Here is a 12,566-nt window from a genome sequence, read left to right as displayed (position 1 = left end):
AAATAAAAATATATAATTAAGATAGTATATTTTCAAAATAAAAGATGTATCCTGTGCATCGCAGGTAATATGCTAGTATCTAGTTATAATGCATATACTAAATGAGAATTTTATAGAATCTAAACCTTTTTTGGTATCTAGAAGATTCTTGACCAAGATAAGTCAATCCCAAAAACAACCGGGACCCAATGCAATATGCATAGGGTTTTGGACTAGGATCTAGAGTTCTAGACCAACACAACCCAAAGCATTTCCCATATTGGATTCCAAAAATAGATCAACAACATAGGGCAACCAAATATATAAGCAGGTACAATCTAATCTAGATACTGGACCAAAATTTAATAATCAAGCTGTATTCTCTCCAGAATAACTTTACGGATGTAAAACTGATGTCAGAAGGAATTAGAAGAGGGAGCCAAGCCCCCAAAAGCAACAAGAACTCGACTAAGTACACCTTAAGAATCCACCCAAGAGAGACTAAGTCAAAAGATAGAACTCAATCTTGAGTTGAAATGATGTTGTATTTCAATAACTCAGGCATGCTTACATCTATCACCAAGACACCTATTTATACTAGTTGGAGATAATCACTTTCATCTTCCTTAGATCATACATTTAATTCAAATACATGACCCCATTCATTGGAAATCCAAATTCCTTCTTAAAGCCCAAATCTGTCTTCTCGGTTTCTGCTGCATAGCCTGGAGTAAATTGACCATAACTTCTTCTAGGAAACTCTAATTCATGCACCGTTTATTGCGTTGGAAACTAGACTTCCAGAGCTTTCTAGAGATATATAATTTGACCGTATTTAATGATCAAATGACTTCATAATTCCACGAACAAATGACCCCTTGAATTCTGCATTTTTTGGATAACCATTGCAACTCTTATTTATTATTATCATAATGTCTCCATCATCTTATTTATTATTATCATAATGTCCCCATCAATTCTCCCCCGGTTGGAAGAGACTTGCACTCAAGTCGGACTCTTCATCTTCTCCGATGTATGGTGATAAGTCAGAGACGTTGAAAGTCGCTGAAACTCCATAGTCTCCTCGGAGTTCAACTTTGTATGCATTTTCACCCATCCTTTTCAGAATTCAGAAAGGGCCATCAGCTCTCGGTTTGAGCTTCCCAAAATGATCTGATGGAAATCGCTCCTTTCAAAGATGAATCCACACTAAATCTCCTTCGTTGAAGCTTGCCTGCCTTCAAAATTTATCAGTTTGTTTCTTGTACTTCTCATTTTGCCGAACAATTTTCTTCCTAACCTCTTCATGCAATCTCCGAATCTGCTTCACTCTTTCTTCGGCATCACTACTGAAAGAGTGATTAATTGAAAGTGGGGCCAAATCCAATGGACTGATAGGATTAGCTTCGTAAACAACCTCGAACAGACTTTTACCAGTAGATTTGCTTTGAGAGCGATTGTAAGCAAACTCTGCCTGAGGTAGTTTTAAGTCCCATTGTTGAATATTTTCTGCTACCAAGGACCTCAATAAGCTCCCTAATCTTCAATTGACAACCTCTATCTGGCCATCGGTTTGAAGATGGTGAGAGGAACTAAATTGAAGGGTAGTTCCAAGCTTCCTCCAAAGAGTACGCCAAAAATGACTCATAAATTGAGTCGCGATCAGAAGTGATAGTCTTCGGAATACCATGAAGCTTGACAACCTCCTTGAAGTAAAGATTAGCAATATGAGATGCATCCAAGATCTTGAGACATGGAACAAAATGCGCCATCTTAGAAAATCGGTACACCACCACCATAATCGAATCTTTGTTCTTTTGAGTCTTCAGCAATCCCACCATGAAATCAATGCTCACGTCTTCCCATGGGGCATTGGGAACGAGAAGTGGTGTGTATAAACCGGTATTCTGTGAATGAGCCTGAGCAATATGACAAGTTCGACAACGCTCCACATGTCTTGAAACATCTCGAACCATATTCGGCCAATAAAAATTTGCATCGATGATAGCAAGAGTTTTGTCTCGCCCAAAATGACCTCCAAGTCCACTACCGTGGGCTTCTTTGATCATTGCCTCCCGTAAAGAACATTGAGGAATGCACAATCGATTGTTCTTAAAAAGATAACTATCTTGTAAGAAGAAATTTTTCCAAGCGCCTTTAGAGCATTTACTCTAAACCTTGGAAAAATCGAGATCTTCCTCATAAAGCTCCTTTATGACCTCAAATCGCAGCACCTTCACTTGCGTCGAAAAAAGCATTCCACATCTTCTACACAAAGCATCGGCGACTTGGTTTTGAGCGCTGCTCTTGTACTTGATCCCGAATGTATAGGCTTGAAGAAACTCCACCCACTTGGCATGGTGATTACTGAGCTTGTGTTGGCCATTGATGTACTTCAAGGCCTCATGATCCGAATAAAGAACAAACTCCTTCAAATGAGATAATGCCTCCAATTGATCAAAGCTCGAACGATGGCATAAAACTCCTTGTCGTAGGTTGAATAATTTTTCTTTGACCCAATCAGCCTCTCACTAAAGTAGGCGAGTGGTTTGCCTTCTTAAGAAAGAACAGCTCCAATTCCCACATTTGAAGCATCACAACATACTTCAAATACTTTCTCGAAGTTGGGTAATGCGAGAATCGATGCTTCAGTCATCTTCTTTATCAACTCGAAACTCTTTTGAGCTGCCTCGTTCCACTTAAATACTCCTCCCTTCAAGCATTCAGTAATGGGGGTAACGAGTGTGCTGAACCCCACAATGAATCTCTGATAGAAAGATGCTAGCCCATGGAAACTTCGAACCTCTTGAAGGGATCTTGGTGTAGGCCAATTCTCGATCGTCTCTACCTTGCTCGGATCCATGCTTATTCCTTCATGAGAGACAATATAACCCAAGAAATTGACACTGTTTGTGAGAAAGTGACATTTCTTGAGGTTTGCATATAGGTGTTGCTCTTGAAGCACTTTGAAGACCTCTCAGAGTTGCTCCAAGTGCTCTTCCATGCTAGTACTATAGATCAGGATGTCGTCAAAATAGATGACCAAGAACTTGCCAATGAAAGCCTTTAAGACATGGTTCATAAGGCGCATAAAAGTATTTGGGCATTAGAAAGACCGAATGGCATTACTAGCCACTCGTAGAGACCGTCTCTTATCTTGAATGCCGTCTTCCACTCATCTCCAGGATGCATTCGAATTTGGTGGTAGCCACTCCTAAGATCAATCTTTGAAAAGATAGAAGCGCCATGAAGTTGATCGAGCAAATCATCAAGATGAGGTATCGAAAAACGGTACTTGATGGTGATCTTGTTTACAGCTCGACTGTCGATACACATCCGCCAAGACCCATCCTTCTTTGGCACGAGTAGAGCAGGAACTGCGCAAGGGCTTAAGCTTTCTCGAATCAAGCCCTTTTGCAAAAGCTCATCGACTTATCATGAAGCTCCTCATGTTCCTTCGGACTCATTCGATAGGCCACCTTATTTGGAATAGAAGCACCTGGCACCAAATCAATATGATGCTGAATTCCTCTCATGGGAGGAAGTCCGGAAGGAATCTCATCGGGCACCACATCTCGAAATTTCTCAAGCAAAGACTTCAAAATAGGTGGAATATCCTTCTGTTCTTCATTCTCCCCAAGAGCACGAGTGCAAAGACATCGGGAGATCGATCCATGACTTGGAGAAATTGAGACTTCGAAAGATAAGAACTCCCTTATCCAGTGGAGGACTTAGGCTTGTCTTCCATTCTACAAGGCGCCAATGTGATCTTCACACCATCCTTAATAAAGGAATAGGTGTTCTTGAAGCCATCATAAATCACCTTCCGATCATATAACCAAGGTCGTCCAAGAAGTGGCATGCATCCATCGAAACCACATCGCACAAAATCTCATCCTTGTAGTGTAGTCCAATCGAAAATTGAACCAAGCAATGCTTGTTGACATGGACGTCATTGCCTTTCTTGAGCCAAGAGAGCTTGTAGGGCTTCGAATGAGGCTCCACCTTAAGCTGCAACTTCTCCACCATGGTAGTGGAAATAACATTCTCACAACTCCCACTATCAATAATGACGGTGCACACCTTACCATGAGAAGTACATCGGGTGTGAAAAATGTTGTGACGAAGCCACTTATCATCTTCAACATGTGAGACTTCAAGATGAGTTAAACGATGAGAGCCTCCCCTGGATCACTGTAGGTGACCTCTTCTTGCTCGACTTCTTTCTCCTCATCAACGAAGGAATCGAACACTGGATTATCTTCCGCTTCTTCTACTAAGGAAATGATCTTCCTATTTGGGCATTCGGAAGCGATGTGACCAAATCCTCGACACTTAAAGCACTGTTTCGAGGTAGTGCTCGAAGAGTTGCAAGGGTTGCCACCTGGTGCTTGAGCTGACTTCGAAGAAGTAGCCTTCCCTGCTGACAAAGGCTTGGGATTCGAGGTACTCCCCCGGTTAGAGATCCCCTCTTTACCCAAGGTCTTGCGAGCACCTTTCTCCTTAGACTATTTCTCCACACGAACCGCCAACTTGCAAACATCCTCAAAAGTCCAATAAGGTTGCAATTGGACAACATTACAGATTTCCAATCAAAGACCGCCGAGATATCGAGCAATCGTTTGCTCTTCGGGCTCCACGACATCACATTTCATCATCAAATGCTCAAATTCAGCGGTGTACTCTTCCATAGACAACTCTTGTTTGAAATTGTAAAGACGATAGAAAGAGTCTTGCTTGTAACTAGCGGGGAGAAATTTCTTCTTAAGCTCCTTTTTCATCTTTTCCCACGTCACAATCCGCCGCTTTCCTTCACGATCCCTTCGCCTCTTTAAGTTTTCCCACCATACCGAAGCGTGTTTCTTCAACTTGATAACAACTATCTTCACCTTCTTGTCTTCTCGGATGTTCTTGTAGTCGAAAACTCGCTCAACGGTGGCTAACCAGTCGATGAAATCTTCTGGATGCAATTGGCCTTCAAAATCGAGGATGTTGACTTTGACACCATAGTCTTCATGATGATTTCGCTAGCCATGATGAGAGGAAGCTCTCCCAGTAGATGAATCAGAATCATCATCATGGAAAGGGTTAATCTCCTCCTCATTGCCAACCTCCGAACCATGACGTGTCCCATCACGGTGTATAGCTTGGAGATGCTCAAGCTGCTGTTGAAGTTGTTGCACTTGCCTCCTCAACTCATCCATCTCGACATCACGAAGATCACGCTCAACAGCAGCCACGTTGACGTTCACTCCTCGACGACGACGTCCAGCAATGGAAGGAACCGGAGCTCTGATACCAATCTGATGTCGGAAGGAATTAGAAGAGGGAGCCAAGCCCCCAAGAGCAACAAGAACTCGACTAAGTACACCTTGGGAATCCACCCAAGAGAGACTAAGTCAAAAGATAGAACTTAATCTTGAGTTGCAATGATATTGTATTTCAATAACTCAGGCATGCTTACATCTATCACCAAGACACCTATTTATACTAGTTGGAGATAATCACTTTCATCTTCCCTAGATCATACATTTAATTCAAATACATGACCCAATTCATTGGAAATCCAAATTCCTTCTTAAAGCCCGAATCTGTCTTCTCGGTTTCTGCTGCATAGCCTGGAGTAAATTAACTATAACTTCTTCTAGGAAACTCTAATTCATATATCGTTTATTGCGTTGGAAACTAGACTTCCAGAGCTTTCCAGGGATATATAATTTGACCATATTTAATGATCAGATGACTTCATAATTCCACGAACAAATGACCCCTTGAATTCTGCATTTTCTGGATAACCATTGCAACTCTTATTTATTATTATCATAATGTCTCCATCATCTTATTTATTATTATCATAATGTCCCCATCAAAAACAAATCTAGAGAAATAGCTAAAGTTTGCTGACTGGCATTGATATCCAGTCTTCGCTTTCCAGAACTTAAGAGCACAGTTAAAATAGAGATGAATAATCAAACAAATGTCCAAACATCAATCGCTACCTAGGTAAGTTATACATATTACTCTCATAGAAAATAACTATTCTATGACAAAAGGAAAACAGTCTTTTCTATGATGAGTACCTCTCTTCCATCAAGGCCTTTCATCGTTTGTAGACAATCTATATCAAAGATATAGTTGTTTTCAGAGGCATTTTCAACCTCATCAGTCTTCATCAGTATTCCAGTATATTCACAAATTGGAGCACCAGAAGGAATGGTATCCCACGACCTCACACCCCAACCCTTTTTTGGTGTGCGGAATACCTGCAGCAGGTGTATTAACAGAAAGATAAGGTCAGATAGACTGCTTAGAACAAAAACAAGTAGCATAAACAAAAACAATTATCAAGAAAGAATGGCCACGCAATTACACCTCTAGGCGGTATTTTAAGCCCTGCTGGGATGTTCTGTTTACACAATTAATACTGCATCCACAAGTAGGACCACACTCAAATACCACAGCTTTAGCTTCAACCAATCTAAGGAAGCAAGACAGTAGAGTTTAGTTCCATTAAATTGATGTAACAGAACTTATATTATAATAGTAAACAATGAACTTTTGCAAAAGCCATGAAACAGAAGTATCACATGAGACCAGATAATTAGGAAACAAATGCCGAATATTTCCTTCCCTTCCAATGACATACCTCTCTCCCCACCCCCACAACACACACACACACACACACATATATAACACCATACAGTAAGCCTGCCAAAACTAACACAAAAATATAAAAAGCAAGGTCCACAACACTAGAAGCAGTATGGTACCATGCCATGCCATTCCAATGCATTCCAATAAAGAAAAACCCTAGGGAGAGAGAGACGGGCAGTGGGAAGGGGGGGAGGGGAGATGCCAGGAGAGGGAGAGAGAGGAGGCTCGAAACCCCTCATCTCCTGTGCTTGTCCACAAGCCCTAGTAGGCAGCAGAGAGAGAGAGAGATGGGGGCGGGCAGGAGCGAGAGGGAGGATCTTGGAAGCCCTCCTCTCCTCCTTTGCTCATCTATAGGGCTTGACCCCGATTTCTTTATTTTCTCTTTAAGTGAAGTCGACACAATTTTTTTTAATTTTCCTTCTCTTTAGGTGAGTTGAAACACTATATGCCAACTTCGCTTGAAGAATAGGAAAAAAAATAAAATATTTGGGGTCAAACCTCTGTTTTATTTGAAACAGGGACTCCAACCAGTGCGCCCTATAGACGAACAAAGGAGGAAAGGAGGGTTTCCGTACCTCTTCTCTCCCTCTCTGAGCATCTCTCCCTCCTCCCTCTTTTTTCCTCTCTTTCCTTCTCCCTCTCCGCTTCCCTCATTGTTTTCTCGAACCGAGGGGCAGCCATGTAGGTCCACCCCTAGTACGGCTCGGTAGGCACCAAACCAAGCAGTTCAGGATAGTACCGCAGTCCTTGATGAAAAGAAAACTGTTTGGATATGATTCCAGACTAACATTAAGCCCAGATACTCATGAGCCCACATGGCATGTGATCGATGCTAATCAGAACTTATAATCACCAATAATTAAACACTGAAATCAGCAAGTATAAAGAAATTATAATTTTAGACTTCACATGAGCTGAAGATGGACAAGCTCCTGAGACTCAATAGCTCAAGGGTTGACATATTGGGTTGGCCTGATATGGTATGATACAATAAGCAGCACACACAAAATATGATTTCAAAAATGGATACAAATGTAGGCTGTGCCGTCTCAAAGCACCCTAAAATAAGTCAGCAATGGCACTTACAAGTTGCCCATTCTTTATTTTTTAAAAAGAAAAGGGCTTCAATCCCTTTTAAAAAGAAAAGGAATGGCATGGCATGTGTCGTTATGGGGTGTCATGCCAGCTGGTAGCCGACATGGCCCAGACAACAGCACTTAAGTTCACACTATATCTGAATTCTAATCACAAAGCCTAATTAATTGAGTAATGAAAATTGAACCCTAGAACCCAAATGACTTGAATAACCATGTACATAGGCACACTAATAGAAGGGCATCCACTCCCATCAATATAGGGCCTGCCATCCTTGGGAGGGTCAGATGTACCACAGGCTCACCCTGCGTGCAGCAAGGATATTTCCATGTTTCGAACCAGTGACACCCAGGTCACAACGGAACAACCTTACCTTTGTACACATAAACTTGTATATACAAATACACATACATACATGGACACATTCACACATAAATGCATACAACACAAATATATCTGTATATGCTACATTAATGTCACAAATTTGCCATGCAAGATCGATCGTAAGAAGCAGCCGCTTGCAGTTCAAGCATAAGAAGATGATGACAGTACGCACCTGCCACCATCTTTGTGCACATATGGAAAATCTGAGCCATTTAGTCTAGCACAAGCACAAGTTCTTGGATCTATACAATCTCCTTTGCATTTACATCCAACAGCATTCGCAAGGATCTTCAAACTTTCAGCCACTCGTAATGATCTGTCGTATATAAAACCTAGATATGGTTGAGAAACCAAAAGAGGTGAATGAGTTAGCCATTAAAATGGTATAATCATACAAACTATCAGGCAGAATGCTGTGCGGTCATCACTCTTAGCAGTTACCAAAAATAGTAAATACAACTATCAGCAGACAGCAACAATCTGCTTATAAGACAACCTTGCATATGTTGCTAGGTTAACAAATAAGAAAATCACCAATATTCAAAAACAGTTGAACTGATCGGCTAACTTTTCTCTCAAATAATACAGTTTCCTATTTGTATGTTTGGAGCCCCAGCTCTCTCAAAGCCATCAAACTCCCTCCCTCCATTCCTTTCTCATTCACTCCAACTCCATAGCATGATATTTGACCAATAAGAAGGATTGAGGCAAGGTCAAAAGGACTTGTAACACGTCCTTAAGACTAACTCAAAATCTCAACTAAATCCAAAAGGGTGATAAGATACTTCAATCATGCATCTTGCACATATGAAATTTGTTTCCTTTTGTTGCACTTGCATATCCTTTTTTTGCATAGGTAGTTATGGGGTTTGTGCAATTTTATAGCATAGAGATAGCTATGATTCACAATAGCAATGCACACCCCCTGTACCAAGCATCCCGTTCCATATGGATACTAAACAGAGACTTAGGGGTTGCACTAAGTCTCGATACCCCAAACTGACCCTGTACCAAGCATACCAACACTGTACCGATGCGGTATAAATATGAGTCAGTATTGAGATGGGGAACATTGGCAATAACTCTTATTGAAGTGTTAAAGTGACCAATAAGGCTGAAAATCGATCAAGTTGACCCATAACCTAACCCAACTAGACCCACTTAGACCCGATCTGATCCATTTTAAAGGACTCATGGGATCGGATCGGGTTCTAAAATTGGATCCATTCCATTTTTTGAGTCAGGTTGGGTTTAATGAATTCGAATCCAACCCCACCCAACCTGATCTATTTGATTTTCTGGATCAATTTTTAGATCTACTTTATGACCTAACCGACCCGATCCGACCCGATATACCATTAGGGCTTGAACCTATTTAAGCCTCAAAGTTGTGATTTAGGACTTGTATGCACAATATCTTTAACATAAAGATGGATTTACTTTTATATCCTAACTAGTTTTGAGGGTAATATTGTTTATTGTCTATTTTGTATGATCAGTAGTAGTTGGCTACGTGGTAATTAAAACATAGTTGGCAATGTTTGACTTGGATCGAATCCAAACCTGAATTTTTTGGATTGGGGCCCATTTATTACCGACCCAATCTTGTATTGCGTTGGGTCTAGGTCCAACATTAGGACCCGATTAAGGAATCGGATCGGATTAGGATCGCTCATGACCGAGTCTAACCCAGCCCATTTGCAACCCTAGTGACCAACATGATACAATTGAAGAAAATCAGTCTCCTTGATGCATCATCTATTACTAAGTTGGTGTTGCACTTTGTGTAACTAGGCTTTATGGACCGAGATAAGCTCCATCAAAGGTAGAAAACATTTTAACACTCAACCCTCAACAAGCCTTCTTAGTTACAAATAACAATGCACTTGCAAGTTCAAATGGTAATTGTATGCTTAAGAATATACAATTAGGTTTCATCTAAACAATAAGTCCATGAATAAATTGCTACACATTTTTCCCTAATTGTTAAAGCTTCAGGTTTGACCAAAATGATCATAATAAAATCTACAAAAAAGTAGGAGCATTACTCAAACTCCCCACAAAAGGCCCACAAACTCGAGATGTCACCGACTTTATCCCTTATTGCATTCGTCCCTCCCATCGACGCTCTCACGACATTATGAAGAATTTCTGCCACTTCTCCAAGTTCATATAATTCACATCACCATTGCCACAACTTCTCGAGCATTAAAGAACATAAAAAAGAGAAGGGTGGTGATTCCTAGACTCCAACCAGCATGCCTATATTCCTAACTCATCATGCTTGATGCCTTCTAGGTCAAGAAAAGGATGGCCTAACTATACCATTGCATCAATTGTCTCTAGACTTCTCCAAGTTCATATAATCCACATAGTCACCATAGGCATTAAAGAACATCAAAAAGAGAAGAACGGTTATTCCCAGACTCCTTCAACTACCCATGATACCTAATTTCCTACCTCATCTTGCCTAGCACCTTCTAGGTCAAGAAAAGGATGCCCTAATTATACCCATTGCATCAATTGTCTCTAGAATTCTCCAAAGGCCTAACCCTCAATGCGTTCCTCCACACCATTAGGCCCTACAACTACTTTGCCAAGATGCTCAAGAGCTCATTCGATTGATTAATTTAACACTACTGTGGCATAGGGAAAAGTTGGATGTAAACATTGTCCTCATCAATTGATGTAATGTTCATGGATAAAGTTATGATCAAGGTTCCCTAAACCAATAGTAGGGATTGTACCAACTAGCTATTGATCTAGTACGATACTATACCCAAGGTTTTACATCACAATAGGATGGGGTGTCTCCCAGCCATTCCATCTCATTTTTGTGAGAAAACAAGAGCAAGATGGTCGGGAATCCAAAACCCATCCCCACAAGGAGAGAAGAAAGAGAAAAGAAAGGAAGGAAAGATGAAGAAAAGAAAAAAGTGAAAGAAAAGGAGAAAAATAAAAGAAAGGAAAGGAGAAGAAAAAGAAAGGAAGAAAAGAAGGAAGAAAGGAAAGAAAAAGAAGAAAAAGAAAGAAAGAAAGAAAGGGTGGGATAAGAAAAGAAAGAAAAAGGAAAGAAATGAAAGGAAGGTAGTCGAAAAAAAAAGGAAAGAAAAAAACTAAAAAAGGAAAAGGAGAGAGAGATGGAGGATATCTACCAAGTTGTATGATTGGGACCACTGCCAGAACAGGACGGGACAGCGGAGCATCACGTTCCTTGGAGAAACCAAGACACCTCCATTCTATAGGATTTAAAACCTAAAGGGGGGAAGAAGGGGGAGAGAGAGGGAAAGAGAGGCAAAAAGAGAAAGGGATGGGGAGACGTACCTCTGACCTCCGATGTACGATTTTTGCGCCCCCCCCCCCCCCTTTCTCCTGCACATGTCATCCTTATCTACATGGTGGCAAAAAAGGAGATGGTCGATGGCAAGAGAGGAGAGATGATGATCATCAACGTCATCATTGATGGTGGTTGTGACGATGGAATCCTAATACCAACAAGAGGAATTGGTCATCCTCATATACGGTGGCAGCAGCATTGTGGCAAGAAAAAGAGAAGTGGTCATCATCGTTGTCATTGACGGTGGTAATGGCGATGGAATTTTAACCCTAACAAAGGGAATCATAAGAGATGAGAGGAGCCATGCTCAACATCTAAATCTATGCTGAAATTGTAGGACTTCCGATTCTCAAGTTCATTGTGCTAGTCATTCTTGTGATAAGTCAAGATCAATTTCAAAAAAAAATTACCTTAGCAAAATATGGCATCCAAGTTTGAAGACCTTTATCCACTTGGGTATCAGCTCTCTCTCTCTCTCTCTCAACAAACCTTATCAGTGGACAAGGGCATGGCTATGCCATCGGCATCCTCCACGCTAGAGGTGAGGAGGACCGGGAGAGAGGGGATGGAAGTGTTTTAAAACAAGGGTCGGCTTCGGAACTACCCGAAACCCCTTAAAACCAAGCAAAATGGAACAATCCAAGCCAGTTTTGACTTAGGACCAAATCAGGTAGACAAACCATCCCAAGTTCTGGCCGATCTAGTTTGTTACGCCCCAAGCCACCTAGTTCGAGATGGTAAGCAGACCTTGGTTTTGATCATCATAAAGAGGGGGAGGGATTTCAAGATATTTGGTGAAGAGAAATAAAATGATGATAGGTGGATTTGGGGAGGAAAGGGGAAGTAAGAACAACTAGGTGATAGTCTTGTGTTGTAGCCATAAATTGGTTGTCATTGAACAACAATTAACAAAAGCATAGAGGAACAATAGAGGTTATTGATCAAACAAGGAGAAACTAAATGATGGAGGGATGGAATTGGTGGATGAAGAATAAGGAACTAGCATCGGGGGCCAAGACATGCGCTCTAGACTCGATCATTACCCACTAGCCAAAGATGACCCAAGACACAGCAATATTAGAATGATTTTGAGGTAAGTAACAATCTAGCGAGGTTG

The 12,566-nt window shown here is 41.0% G+C and overlaps 1 protein-coding gene across 3 annotated transcripts in view; it reads right to left on the bottom strand.

Annotated features, from left to right (window-relative positions):
- Positions 1-12,566, bottom strand: part of LOC105049737 (histone-lysine N-methyltransferase, H3 lysine-9 specific SUVH4) — a 52,307-nt gene that overhangs the window by 14,031 nt on the left and 25,710 nt on the right. For all 3 annotated transcript variants that reach the window (XM_010929479.4, XM_019852579.3, XM_073242449.1), the window contains 3 exons: positions 8,285-8,444; positions 6,352-6,457; positions 6,060-6,242 (listed from right to left, as the gene is read on the bottom strand). In XM_010929479.4, coding sequence (XP_010927781.1) covers positions 6,060-6,242; positions 6,352-6,457; positions 8,285-8,444 — 449 coding nt within the window. The remainder of the gene's footprint in view (positions 1-6,059; positions 6,243-6,351; positions 6,458-8,284; positions 8,445-12,566) is intronic.

This window comes from Elaeis guineensis, chromosome 8 (assembly GCF_000442705.2).
Source record: "Elaeis guineensis isolate ETL-2024a chromosome 8, EG11, whole genome shotgun sequence".
NCBI lineage: Eukaryota > Viridiplantae > Streptophyta > Magnoliopsida > Arecales > Arecaceae > Elaeis > Elaeis guineensis.
This window is presented reverse-complemented; position numbering and strand designations above follow the sequence as displayed.